General features: G+C 36.6%; 1 protein-coding gene across 4 annotated transcripts in view; it reads right to left on the minus strand.

Annotated features, from left to right (window-relative positions):
- The window catches only part of LOC121864106 (general transcription factor 3C polypeptide 3-like), a 45,848-nt gene that overhangs the window by 18,807 nt on the left and 11,199 nt on the right, over positions 1-15,842 (minus strand). For all 4 annotated transcript variants that reach the window (XM_042363006.1, XM_042363010.1, XM_042363008.1 and 1 more), the window contains exons 10-12: positions 8,806-9,024; positions 7,031-7,203; positions 4,538-4,739 (exon numbers count right to left, since the gene is read on the minus strand). In XM_042363006.1, the coding sequence (XP_042218940.1) occupies positions 4,538-4,739; positions 7,031-7,203; positions 8,806-9,024 (594 nt within the window). The remainder of the gene's footprint in view (positions 1-4,537; positions 4,740-7,030; positions 7,204-8,805; positions 9,025-15,842) is intronic.

Consider the following 15,842-nt stretch of genomic DNA (forward strand, 5'->3'; position numbering starts at 1 on the left):
AAAGGATAGCACAGTCTAAATAAATGTTACATTCATATCTAATAATGAAATCATAGAGTAAATGTAACGCTTTACCTTGAAAAAATATGAATATAACTTGATAGGGGAGAAGGGTGATTTTGAGGTTGATAACATCGAGCTTCTCTTCAAGTGTTATAGCCTTTCTTTTACGATCATCACCGGGAATGCGATCACCAGAACGCTTCTTGGAGATATTCTTCTTTATCATATTCACAGTTAATACCACAAAATTGGAGAAATAGTAAGCAAAAATCGCGTTACAGCAAACAAGCGTTCGCGTTATAGAAATATCTTCCTCTATTCATAAATCGCGTTAGAGCCAATTCGCGTTGTCAAAACACGCGTTATAGCAGAACTCACTGTATGTATTATTAATGAATTGTATTGCTCATTTTGCACACATAAACATTAATTCAATAAAAAAGACATTCAGTAATAAACAATAATGAATCTTTTATACATAAGAGAAATGACACTGTTTACACGATTATGCACGTCGTCTGCACGTTGGCAGGCCGTTCAAACTCGTCGAAATTCAAGTTTCCGCCGTCAAAATTTTTAATTATTTTTTTTTGTGTTCCAATAAAATACGTTAAGAATTAAAAACTCGCGAAATTTGAGAAGCTACTATACGACATTTAACCCTTCAATATGTCTTCAAAGGGACCATGGTGCAGAGAAAGTGGTGCTAGTGCTTTCAAGCATAAGCACAAGTCACTATCTATCCAGGAAAAGGGTGAATTTCCATGGTCCGGCACCGGTCAGGTCCCGAGGTTGCCGGACTAGAGAGGTACAACCTGTACTACCATACCTGTGAGCTCAAAGCTTTTTTTATATGACAGGTCATAAAAAGTGGGAGGTATTGATGGGGTTGAGCTCGGGGTGGTGGACCCTGGTAGGGTAGGAGGGTGCAAGTCAAGGGCCACATACATAGTGAGAGTGTATGTCAGGGATGGCCAACCTCCGGCGCATGCGCCAAACGTGGTGCATTGGATGATTAGACGTGGCGCATTGCATCCCTGTGATAATAATAAAGTAAGGCAGTAAGCCTACTCATTATTTTTAGCGATTTTATTATTTGTGCACAGCATCAGACTGAAATAGAAGGAAAACTGAAGCTCGTGCTTAGGTCTGAGTTATGGAAATAATATGTGACTAAGAAAAAGGAAGAATTCAGAAGAAGACAAATGTATTTGTTAAAAAAAGTTGTGAAAGTTTGTCGATGACAGAAGCGTCCTATGAAATTGCTTTAGCGTTGGCAAAAAAAAAGGAAGTCTTTCTCTGATGGAGAAGAAATTGTTAAGCCTTGTCTCCAAATATTTGCAAGACGTCTTGGTGATAAAAGTATTGAAAGGAAAGCAGACGAAATTGCTCTTTCAAAGCAGACAGTTACGAGACGTACCGAGGAACTCAATCATGATGTATCTCACCAACTGAAAGACCTTGTCCATTCTTGTAATTTCTTTTCTTTAGCTTTGGACGAATCAACTGACATATGTGATGTAGCCCAGTTAAGCATTTTTATAAGAGGAATTGATGATCATTTTAGTGTCTTTGAAGGACTTGTCAGTCTTGAGTCGCTTTATGGAAAAACAAGAGGATCAGACATAATTGACAAAGTAAAATCATGCCTAGAAAATCTACAATTAGATTCTAGTAAACTCATCACTGTGTGTACTGACAGAGCGCCGTCAATGATAGGTAAAGTTGCCGGGACTACAACTTTGCTTGAAAACTTTTTAAATCGTCCTCTACTAAAATATCACTGCATTATACACCAAGAGTCACTGTGTGGAAAAACTTTAAATTTGCAGCATGTTATGTTACCGGTTGTGAAATGTGTGAATAAAATTAGAGCAAGAGCATTAATCAGACGAGAATTCAGAGAATATTGTGAAATGTTAGATTTGGAATATGGTGACCTTGTCCTTCATTGTAAGGTGCGCTGGCTTTCTAGAGGACAGGTTCTGAGTAGGTTTTGGAAACTGAAAAATACTGTTCATAATTTTCTAGAAGAGAAAAATGAGCTACCTGAGGAAAGAGCCCTTTTATGTGATAAAAACTGGCTATTTGATTTGGCATTTTTAGTTGATGTTACCAGACATCTCAATGATCTAAATTTAAAACTGCAGGGCAAGAGCAAATTGTTTCCTAGCTTAGTAAATGACATCAATGCATTCAAGATGAAGTTAAAACTGTTCATCTCTCAGTTAGAAAATGAGGATTTGAGCCAGCTTCCGCACTTAAAAGAGCAGAGTGAATGTGCTGCTGATAATGGCAATTTGACAAACTATACTGGAAAAATCAAGTTATTGCAAGTCATTCGAAAGTCGTTTTCGTGATTTTGCTGAAGAAGACGACTGCATACTCGCATTTATAAACCCATTTTCACTTAGTGAACAAAAAATAATGAAGATGCCTAGTGACATACAAATGGAACTTATTGACTTGAAAACAAATTCATTATTGAAAATGAAATTTGATGAGCTTTCCTCAGTCCCAAATGCTTCTGACATTATTAATTTCTGGCGATCATTACCCTGTGAAAATTTCCCAGAACTAAGAAAATTTGCCCAGTTATATATGAAATTGATTAAAAGCAAAACGAGGTCGCGAATGACTGATTCAAATTTGAAGAATTCTCTGCTGCTCTCAGTAACAAATTTAACTCCGAACATTGAAAGACTGGCGAAATCAAAACAGACTGAAAAGTCTCATTAAAGGTAAGTAATGTTTATCTGCTTTATCAGATATTGTTTTTATATTTAATAATTTTATCATGTAAAAATGCTAATTATGTCTATAAACATATTTTTACAAGAAGTAGACGGGGGTACAAGAGTTGTATGGCGCATCTGAACTCGTGTGTGAACAAATTGACGCATGGTATGTAAAAGGTTGGCCACCCCTGGTGTATGTAGTCTTAGAATTATCCTTAACACCTGAAGGTGTTAAGGTTGGTGTATGTAGCTTAACGTTGATAGCCACAATGACTCAGGCAGTTGATAGGCCTAAAGCCCAAACAACTACCCAACCAACCAACCAGGAGGGTGGGTGTCTGGGGAGGTGTCATATGGACTTAACTTTCCCTTAGTTATCTATGCCATTACTTGAGATTCTGGGGTGGAATGCAAGTGAGCTTTTGGCAGGTAATGTGCCATAAGGGTTGATACAGCGCCTAACGTCTGTGATGGAAAGCCCCCCTAAGTGACAACCTAAGAGAGGAGGGGCATAGCTTTGCGTTTGACCTCGCTCACCACCAGTAACACTAAACTTCCACCTCCTGCCACTACTGTTCTTGAAAAAAATATTAATAAAAAAAAATTAAGAATGAATTGTTGGATACAATGTGACTTGGCCAACCTGTAATATGTTTATTAGAGTTGTGAAAATCAGAGAGGTGATGAGGTGGTAGTGGCTGGGTGTTTGGCTACTACTATCCCCAACCCAGGATGAATGCTAAAAAACTTGTTGATAAATATTAAAAATAAATATAATTTCCACCCTCATATCAACGTTAGTGTAAATATCTAATTACCGTTGTTAAACCATAACCTGAAACAATGATAAATAAGGAAATGGATGGCACATTATATTACTGTAATCATAAAATAAGGGTCCTCATCTATTACTCCTTCAAGCATGTAAACCTAAGATAATATGGTGAAAAAACTTAGAAGGTACATTCATCTTTCCCTTCCTTTTTTAGTGAATTTCCCTGTTTTCTTCAATCTCTCTCCCCCCTCTAATGAGCAATTTGTATTGTATACCACCCTCCCACACCTCTCCCTCAAGTCAACCATTCTCCCCTACATGACTTGCTGTGCAGAAAGGACCTGACCAGGCACAGGAGTTAAGTGGTGGAGTAGATGATTACTTATGACTATAACTGTATATACAGGCACAAGCAATAAATGCTTTTCAATGTACAGTCACTCAAAAAAACTATCGCTAATTGGGGGGGGGAGATGATTTTCAGAATGAACACTGCGAGTCTTGTTCTCAGTAGGGTTGCCAAAATCCTTTGTCTGTTGTGTCCTTTTTCAACACAATTTTGTATAGATTGTAGTTTGAATCAACTTGCTTCAATATCTTGTCTATCACTGTCTTATCTTAGAATGATGTCAAATAATATTAATGGCAGTAAGCAGACCACGTAGAAGAGAAGATGTATTGATAGGTTAACTGATTTCTTGAGTGTACAACTTAGAAAACAGCTAATTTACAGTTTAAAAAGTTGAAAGTTGTGAGATCTTGAACATTCACAGCCACAAAAACATGTCCTGTAGTCAGTAGGAGCTACGACAAAATGTTCTGGTGTAGGGAGACGTCTGGAACAGGGCCCCTCTGTTTGTTTACTCTGGGGGCTTCCACGTCTCCATGCTCCAGAACATTTTGTCGCAATTTCCAATTGGTCAACTGTACTTGTCCCTCTGAAAACATAAATTTTTTTACTCACTTTCTCGTATGTCAAAAGTTATCCACCACCAAATGCCATAAATTCACCCCAACTTACTTGAGAATATGCTTGAGCAGCTTCCTCCATCTGGTCAACAGCTGCCAGGCACTCTCCATACTTTAGCCACACAGCTGCCACGTTGTAATGGTTAGAGTTTATCAGTGGACGTAGAAGAGGTAGGGCTGCTTCATGACAGTCTTCATTCATATAGGCTTCAGCAATATCTAGGTACAGATCTCCAAACTCTTCCTCAGATTCACTAACAAATGAAAAATATAATAACTTAAGAGAACATCTACCTTATCACCAGTTGTAACTAACTATTACCAAAGCTTAACAAAGATTATACAATGCTAGATAGCATCAGCAATTACCACCTCCCATATTCTAGTTGGCTTTAGAATTTATGTTTCCTGATAAATGTAACATCTCCAGTAGACCCTTGCCACCACAAATTTCCCATCTATGGATTTCGGGTATCCATGGTTTTTATTGTATTCCATTTTACCAACCACGGCATTGAATTTCGAATACAGTAGAACGTCGATTTAAAACGATTCAATTTAAAATTATTGATTTAAAGTGACACCCACAATTAAGGACAATGTATTAATTTTAAGAGAATCTTTCCTATTTTACGCAAGTCAATCCGGCGCATAATATGGAAATACACACTATTTAAAATTTCGCACCAAATGTTTCCCGCCAGACACGTCTCTGGGCACGTTACATGGCTGCCCGCTACCCTCCCACACCCTCACGTATTCTCAGTTCTCACACTGACGCTCTAGTGAACGGACATATTGTGTGACACTATCTCCTCCTACCACATGCGTCAACCATCGCCACTAGTCCAAGAGGCCAGCTACTATATCATTAACTACCCCAAAGACCAAGAAATCAAGGCAAGCAATTACACTGGAGCAGAAAATCAAGGTGCTGGAAGCGCTGCAGCGAGGAAATGGTGCTTTAAGTGTGGGATGCCAATTTGGAGAGTGATATGGATGATGAGCTGGTCAAGTTGGGCTCTGCATATTCAGAGGATGAATTGCCTAGCTAAAGTTGAGTGAAAATCTATTTTAGATAGCGTAAAGTAATTAAAAAATAAGTTGAGAGGAAAGTGAAAGTGCTTGGCGAGTCGGACGAGAGGTGGGTGGTGCGCGGTGCCAGCGTGACCACTGTCAGACATCAGCTGATTGCGAGTAAACAGACCATTTGGCGTCCCATAATTTTTGCTGTGTTCATTTATGAGTGTTTGTTTTAGCATAATACAGTACTGCAAAAAACAATGTTTCGTTTATTCTAGGAGATGGGCTGAGGTGCATCTGGGTAGACTGTCAGTCTTTTTAGTATTTTGTGCTTTTCTCAAGTACCAAACTAAATTATTCCATTGAAACAACACTTCGATTTAGTGCGAAATCAATTTAAAGCAACCTCTCTTGGAAAGTATCTCGTGCTATATCGACGTTCTACTGTATCCATGGATTAGTGTGGTGTCTTTATCCCTCCACGGTCTAATGTATTCCTCCGTAAATGTGAGAAATGAATAAAAATAATACTGTACTAATAAAAGAAAAGAAAAACATTGCATTGCCATTTGAACAACGTTTCACTGAGGACACAGGAGAGAGGAGTACGCTCCCCTCCCACGATCGTGGGCTAACTCCTGTGGACGTAAGACATCTTTATTTTCATTATGTTTTTAATTCTATGATAATCTTTTTTTTTTTGCACATTCTGTATTAAGGATTGTGTGGCTATGTAAAGGAAAAAAAAAAAAAATATTACGTACAGCTACCCGAAACTACAAGTTGAAAAAGAACAATTATGCAGCTCACACCCTGGCCTGGTAGAGAGAGGCTGAGATCCCAACACCAACCCCCCTTCCACCTTCCCCTCCCATGATCCGACACAAACTCCCGCAGATGTAAGAAATGTTTATTCTTTGTTTTTTTACTTAATGACAATTATATCTTTTATTTTTTTATACACATTCTGTATGAATGATTGTGTGTGCATGTTACAGAGCTAAACAAAAAAAATAATACAAAATTAAGAGAATTAAGTATATCTACCAGAAAACACAAGTTGAAAAATAACATTAACACAGCTTAGCCTGGTAGGGGGATGTAGCTACAGGGACAGTCTAACCTGGCGACCAGCCACATGTTCACTTCACACACATGCACACCCAGGGCTCTTCATTTTCTTTATTTTATAGCAACATGCCACCTCCACAGAGATGTACTGTAAAATTTTTATTACTATTTAATACGTATACATTAAGTTATTTTATATGTATTTGACTCAAATTTAATTAAATGTACAATACAGGAATTGTTTAGTGAAGGAACAGGCAACTGAGTTCGGCTTTGATGAGTGTTATCCGGGGCCATGGAACCTAACCTCTGTGGTTGGCAAGGGACGCAGGGGACTACTTTTCATTTTACTGTGTGCACATGCTTCTCACTTTCATTTTTCTTTCTGCTATTCTACCTTCCTAGATGTGTACACTTGAACATTAAATTTAACACTATACAGTATACTTACTTCATCAGCATCTCCACTAGTGGGGCAGCAAGTTCAAAGGCCTTGGCATGGATGAGAGCAACAGTTAACTTGGTCCGCAGATCAATTGGTAAATCAAGAGGAACAAAACATTCGGTAGCCACCAACAGCTGTTCCTCTGATTCTCGCTTATGTAATTCTTCTTCATCAATATCCTATAAAAATTATATATATATACAGATTAAATTCTCAAACTGAAACAAATTTAGCAAGAAATTTTTTAAAATGTACAGTATGTTTAATCTATCTATTATGAAATATCCTGTTTTAGCTTGGAGATTCATTAATACAATATAATTTAGTACAAACTTCAAAGCTTTAGGTATTTTTGAGTCTCACTAAAATTTTATTTTTGTACTATTCTTCCATATAAGCATCTGTACATTCTTATTTACTTAAAAATAACCAATTTATGTAACTTGTCACTGGTTAGTGTGCTTTGAAGCTTGAAAGAATGAACTTAATCAAATCTTAGCATAACAAGTACTGTAACATGCATCCTAATAACTCTGCCTTGCTCATTAATGATTAACACCACATTGGTATATAAGTATAGAATTTAGAAGGACGAGTCATTTACACCTACTTTACACACAATCTTTTTAAGGGGAGCTTTTTAGATCCTCCCAACAAGATGCCCTTCACTAACCCACAGGGTGGAAACAGCTGGCAAGGCAATGTAACAACTCCCCAAGGTAATTAAAAGACTTCCTGCCTACCTACATTTTTACAACCACTCATATATGTGTGTACTGTATACATATACAATATTAATATTGCACTTACGCCATACACTTCTAATTATACTGTACTTATGCCATAAACTCATATTATTCTGTTAAATTTGGTTTTCTCATAAAGTACATCTATATGAAGCCATTTAACTTAGTATATTTTACGACATATAAGTCACACAGGCATATCAGACACACTCATACCTATTTCAGCAGGCCAGCTGTCATAATTTCACCTCAATCACTAGTAAACATCGTTATAATCCAAGGATATAAAATTAGTAGTGTGTGAAACGTTCCAAAAACTCTAAAGATCAATCAAATACATATAAACAAATCGCTTCATTGGAAAACTCGTAAAGCTATCATAAGAAAGTATCTGGTAAGTAGAGCAGGCAAACCAACACTTCAGCATACCGGGTTATCTAAACATTTCATCCTGTGTTCCAGAATGAAAAGTACGGAAAGCAGCGCGAGATTTTGCTTTGGGAAATCTTCATTGACAAACTCTTCTCATTACAGTACCTATGCAGTACAATATTTCTTAAAATAATAATTAAAAAAACAAAACAAAACATGTTTTGCAGTTTTTCCAAAGCCACACTCTCTTTCTCTTTTACTTTCACAATTTCACATCCACAAAATTTTTTTTAATAATTATCAGTGTTATGTATCATACTAGTAATTCCCTTATTATAGTCTTCAGCTGCAGTTTCAGAATAATGATAACCCATTACACAAATATGTTGGCTGCAGTGTGATCTGCACAACACGAGGGACCAGAGTGAGAGAAACCTGTACTGTAATATCCATTGTGCTGCTCTAATGAATGACCAGGAGTAGTGAATTTTCTTTATTACCTACCGGTATACTGTACACAGTTTGTGACTCTTGTGTTCTCGGTCAACCTTAATCACCATTCTGGCCAACCAATGGATTTTTATATTTTCAAATTCCTAATTAAATATAAAATCAAGATTACCCAATTACTTTAATGCTTTACAAAAACTTAAATACCTTTACCTCATGTAGCAGACGAACTCTTCCATGAAGTATGAGAATTTGTATACAGCGGAGATACTCTTGCTGATGCATCAAGACCTCTAGCATAAGGTTAACGTCCTCAGCAGTAACATATGAAGGATACTTTTTAAAGGCTGTTTCCATTGCATCTCGGGCAAGATGCACATCTTTGTTCTCATAATGAATTTTTGCGATCTCTTTTGCCAGTTTGAGACCATCCTGTGGAGTAAATACAGAATAGTACAGTACAATACATTCTACCCAAAATTTTCTAACTTGAATCACTAGCAAATTATAATCAAACAAACCACATTTCCTCTAATATGTCATGGAAGCCACACATTCACAACATACCCCTTTCTCTTTGACACATTGTAGCTTCACCCTCTTTCACAGGCACTTTAATGGGCAAGGTCTGGTGCATTGGCATTCTGTGTACTGCCGGCAAGGCAGTGGGCTCGTAACACTTGTCTTGCCCGCGGTGCCCACCATTTCTGTGTGGATGTCGGTCACACAAGAATAACCCCTTATAGTAGTTCCTTCTTTCCTCACACAGCCAAACTGTGGAATGGTTTGGCTTCTTCTGTACATTGTATTTCCATCCTCATAACTCTGTCTCACTTAAAATAGCTGGTTTCCTGGCATCTTCGTGGTGTAGATTAACATATACTTTCTCCATAAAAAAATTACCCCAAGCAAAACCCTTCAAAGAGTCTTCTAATTTCCATCTAAGTACAATCTTTTACACTTGCCTGAAACCTTCTTTCTCTCATATGCCCAAAACAATTATTCTTACTAATCTCAATATACAGTACAGTATTGTATTTATGATTAAGGAAACTTCACTCCACAATGTTTTCTATTATGATTTAGACGACAATTGAATACAGTCGGCCCTTAACCAATGTTTTTACGTGCCTTGAGAATTTGCAGTCCGGAATTCATTGATGAGGAATACAAATATATATATAATATTGGCTCAAACCTTAAATACCCTAGATCTTTCATAGACAAATGCCTAAACATTACTAAGAAAACTTTTTATAGAACTGATCCCAAGCCCACCCATGACCATAAGAATATCTTAATATTACCATTTCACAAAAATTTCTCACACATTCCTTCACAACTAAAAACCTGGAACGTCAATGTGGCATTTAAAAACTCATGCACTGTTAAACAAATGTTAATCAAGAACTCCCCCAACAACACAATTGGTTGCATTTATAAAGTTCCTTGCAAGGAATGTAATATGTTTTACTTAGGCCAGACAGGTAAAGATCTTGCAACTAGAATTAAACAACACAAATACAGTGTTAGGACAGGCCAGGAATCCAATGCTCTGTTTGTTCATTTGAGGGATAACAAGCGTTGCATTGACTGGGATAATGCCTCCTCAATATTACCATGTAATTCAATTGATAGTAGGAACATCATAGAATCTAGTCTTATCAAACATACCGAAGCATTCAACATGAATTTGAGTAACGGCATGTACAAGCTGGACAATTTTGTAATTAAGAAGATTTGTAATCAGGTGAGAAGGTCGGGTCACCTGACCATCTGACCTGACCACCAACCGTTGTGTGCTATTTAAAGATTAGTAGGGTCATTACCTAATACCTGACCATTGTGGACCTGGTCTCACCCTCCTCTGTATATATACACCTTGGTTTGTATTTCTCTTTAGTCTGTACTCACCCCTGAAGATGTGAATTACACGAAAATGCTTGGGAACTTCGTGTGTTCTTCTTTCCTTGTGGTTATCAGCATATACCTAGATCACGTGCACCTACAGTGATTTACTTGCATTACATCACAAGTATATTTTAACTTAACTGTGACTGAATGAATATATGTATTTTCAGAAATAAATATGGAAATATAATATTTTTGCTGGAATGACGTACATATTACAGTAGAAAGTGGGATAAAATCATGACGAAAAAAATGACTTTCGCTTTCTTTCGTTATTCAAAAGATTTTACCGTAATCGCTTTTTGAATGGTTTTCAGTTAAAAAACTGTTGTACTCGTACTGTATTACAATAATATTCTATCCTATCATTAGCCTTATAATCCCACAACTGAAAACCATTCGAAAAGTGATTACGGTAACATCTTCTGAACGAAAGAAAGCGAAAGTCATTGCTTTTGTCACAATTTTATCCCACTTTCCACTGTAATACGTACATCATTTCAGCAAAAATATTACATTTCCATGTTCTCAGAAATAAATGGTAGTTTTGTTGAAACATAATGTACAGTATTTAATATTAAAATGCAAAAATAGCTATAAAAACAATTAATACTGTACACCCGTAATGTACTGGCTGGCATCTCCACTCGTCCCTGCTCCCACCAGTCACCTCCTCCCCGCTCTATCCCTCCGCCTCCTCCACATCGTCACTACTGTTGTATTACAATAATATTCTATCCTAATTCACTTGAATAAATACTACGATACCATATTTCTGAATATTTTCATTAAAATCCATGAAAATCATTTCCTTGTCATCATCTTCAACACCAAACAGCTCCTCCCAGTCTTCTCCTTGAACAGGGCTAGAGGGTACGAGTTTTTCGAATAGTTTTCAGTTGAAAAAATGTTACATCACATGTATATTTTACCTAAACTGCGCCTGAATGAATATATTCTCAGAAATAAATAGTAGTTTTGCTGAAACGTGATGTATTTCAATGTAAAATAGGATAAAATACATGACGAAAACAAAAGACTTTACCTAACCTTCCGATGTTCAAGATATGTTACTCGTTTTTATAATAGTTTTCGGTTAAAATACTGTTATATTACAATGATATTCTATTCATACTACATTCACGGAAATGTAATATTTCTGCTGAAATGACGTACATATTCCAGTGGAAAGTGGGATAAAATCGTGACGAAAACAATGACTTGCTTTCTTTCGTTCAAAAGATGTTACTGGAATCGCCTTTTGAATGATTTTCAGTTAAAAAACCTGTAGCATCACAAGTGAATTAGGATAGAATATTATTGTAATACAAAAGTTTTTTAACTGAAAACCATTCGAAAAGCGATTACGGTAACATCTTTTGGACGAAAGAAAGCGAAAGTCATTGCTTTCGTCACTTTCCACTGTAATACGTACGTCATTTCAGCAAAACTATTACATTTCCATATTCTCGGAAATAAATAGTAGTTTTGCTGAAACATAATGTATTTCGATGTAAATTAGGATAAACTACATGAAAACAAAAGACTTTACCTAACCTTCCGATGTTCAAGATATGTTACTCGTTTTTTTAATAGTTTTCGGTTAAAATACTGTTATAATAGTGATATTCTATTCATACTGTGCTTGATATAATACATTCACGGAAATGTAGTATTTTTGCAACTACAATGCTGATGTCAACACAAGCGTGGTTACAGGGAGACTGACTGACCGAGTGAGGGAGAGCTATGCGTGTGAGGTTGCGGGAGCGGGCGGTGTCCCGTGTTCCGTGCAACGCGCGGGTTGAATTTGCGCGCGATTTGAATGTGCTTCAATTACTTCATTGTACAGAATATTCCTCCGGCGGGGCAATCCGCGTATTTACAAATCCGTGTATGCTAAACCCGCGTATGTTAAGGGCCGACTGTATTTCTTAAACCACACAAATATTTTGTTCAAAATTTGTTTTAAAAAAAATCTTCATTCTACTTCCATACACAAATCTAATGCTGAAGTTGATGAATTACAATTGTTCCACATGAATGTAAGTTCACAGTAGCAGGCACCACCTTTGAAACTACCATAGTACTTTACCAAGACAGTCTGGAATAGAAGAAATTGTAGTACAGTGTATCACAATGCATAAGTTGTAGCTGCACTACCCCCCTACCAGTGCAGTATACAGACTGCAAACTAAACTGGTGTGCTGTATTGTGAAACCAGTAAATCACATATTATACATTCCAAAATGTAACCAATAGTCATGTCCTTTTCTCCTTCAAAAGATGAAATTGTCCACCATTGATATAATCTCTCCTATTCAATTACAGTAGTTCCTTCTAAGGTAGCTGCCCCTTTAAACATACGGTCTTCAACAAGTTATGCCAAGAACAAAGAGGAATTACAGTATCAAACAGAAGCTTTCTGTTACCGCCACAGTAAGATAAACGAGAGAGAGAGAGAGAGAGGGTGAGAAGGGGGGGGGGGCAGTGCTGACAAGGTGTTTGTTGGTCGTCTAATATAAAACATGCCCTCGTCTAGGGCTGCGAATGGATGGCGATTGCTCAGTAGTCTACCAATTCTTGCAGAAGAAACAACACGCTGGTCGAACCCAAGACCCTAAAACGTAAATATAAACTCTAAATAACTTTACTAAGTATATTTATGTACTGTATATTGATTGTATTATTCATTCTATGTGTCCTGAGATGACAGCATTTGTTATATGACAGGCTATGTACTGCATTTGTTGTATGACAGACTATGTACTGTATATTGATTGTATTATTCATTCTATGTGTCCTGAGATGACAGCATTTGTTATATGACAGACTATGTACTGCATTTGTTATATGACAGGCTATGTACTGCATTTGTTATATGACAGGCTATGTACTGCATTTGTTATATGACAGGCTATGTACTGCATTTGTTATATGACAGGCTATGTACTGCATTTGTTATATGACAGGCTATGTACTGCATTTGTTATATGACAGGCTATGTACTGCATTTGTTATATGACAGGCTATGTAACTGCATTTGTTATATGACAGACTATGTACTGCATTTGTTATATGACAGACTATGTACTGTATATTGATTGTATTATTCATTCTATGTGTCCTGAGATGACAGCATTTGTTATATGACAGACTATGTACTGTATATTGATTGTATTATTCATTCTGTGTGTCCTGAGATGACAGCATTTGTTATATGACAGGCTATGTACTGCATTTGTTATATGACAGGCTATGTACTGCATTTGTTATATGACAGGCTATGTACTGCATTTGTTATATGACAGACTATGTACTGCATTTGTTATATGACAGGCTATGTACTGCATTTGTTATATGACAGACTATGTACTGTATATTGATTGTATTATTCATTCTATGTGTCCTGAGATGACAGCATTTGTTATATGACAGACTATGTACTGTATATTGATTGTATTATTCATTCTGTGTGTCCTGAGATGACAGCATTTGTTATATGACAGACTATGTACTGCATTTGTTATATGACAGACTATGTACTGTATATTGATTGTATTATTCACTCTATGTGTCCTGAGATGACAGCATTTGTTATATGACAGGCTATGTACTGCATTTGTTATATGACAGACTATGTACTGTATATTGATTGTATTATTCATTCTGTGTGTCCTGAGATGACAGCATTTGTTATATGACAGGCTATGTACTGCATTTGTTATATGACAGGCTATGTACTGCATTTGTTGTATGACAGACTATGTACTGTATATTGATTGTATTATTCATTCTATGTGTCCTGAGATGACAGCATTTGTTATATGACAGGCTATGTACTGCATTTGTTATATGACAGGCTATGTACTGCATTTGTTGTATGACAGACTATGTACTGTATATTGATTGTATTATTCATTCTGTGTGTCCTGAGATGACAGCATTTGTTATATGACAGGCTATGTACTGCATTTGTTGTATGACAGGCTATGTACTGCATTTGTTATATGACAGGCTATGTACTGCATTTGTTATATGACAGACTATGTACTGTATATTGATTGTATTATTCATTCTATGTGTCCTGAGATGACAGCATTTGTTATATGACAGGCTATGTACTGCATTTGTTATATGACAGACTATGTACTGTATATTGATTGTATTATTCATTCTATGTGTCCTGAGATGACAGCATTTGTTATATGACAGACTATGTACTGTATATTGATTGTATTATTCATTCTATGTGTCCTGAGATGACAGCATTTGTTATATGACAGACTATGTACTGTATATTGATTGTATTATTCATTCTATGTGTCCTGAGATGACAGCATTTGTTATACCCCCTATGTGAATTGTTCTTTAACAGGTTTTGACCGAATTATATGGTACGCGTCAACGTTGAGGGTTTATTTCTCCAGCAACAAACCAATAACGCTCCTATGAGCGTTAACACCTTCAGTAATCCTCTACTGATCATCTATTTCTTTAAAACCATGAAAACAGTTCTTACAAATTAAAAAATGTATTTATAAATACCTACAACTGAAAAATTTCTTACCAAATTTTCACATATTAACCCTTGTATATGGGGGAGAGGGGTGTCTCTGTGCTGAATAAAATCATCTGGCATTAGCCAACTAAAACAGTAAAAGTGGCATCCCATAGTGAAGGGGTTAAGGTCCTTTCAAAGGCATATGTTATAAAATATAGTGGTGTTTGGTAACCTCTACCACCCTCCCTAAGCCATAGGGATCCCTTGTTTCTTATTCATGCTATTCAATATTTTCTGGACAAAAGCACCAGACTCGTGTGTCCAGAACCACTTCCAGGACAACAATCGGTATTGAATCAAGTGGGCTCAAGGCTCTGTAATGACACACTTTCTATTCTGCTGGCTGTTTGTTGAACTGTCTCAGCACAAACTGTTTATGATCAAGAGTAGGGCATAAGATAAGAAAGGTGTCAATTACCTTTATAAATACTATACTGTACGTACTGTACCAATATAGTATTCAAAAGTCAAGACAAACAGGTATTTCAAAATGTAAGTGAAAATAGGCATAGGAAGTGGTTCTACATATTTTCACCTCATACTCACATATTTACACCATTTCTATGTTTCTAGCAAGGTTTATTACTATACTTGAGATTTGTAAAAAAAAAAGTACTACTTGACCGATTTACACCACTAAACTGAACATATACAGTGGTCCCTCGGTTAACGAGCGCCTCAGTTAACGAGATTTCGGTTAACGAGTTACCTTCCATAAGATTCTTAACTTCGGTTAACGAGCAATCCCTCGATTAACGAGTTTCTTACGAGCCGA

Source organism: Homarus americanus, unplaced genomic scaffold (assembly GCF_018991925.1).
Source record: "Homarus americanus isolate GMGI-L3 unplaced genomic scaffold, GMGI_Hamer_2.0 scaffold26351, whole genome shotgun sequence".
NCBI lineage: Eukaryota > Metazoa > Arthropoda > Malacostraca > Decapoda > Nephropidae > Homarus > Homarus americanus.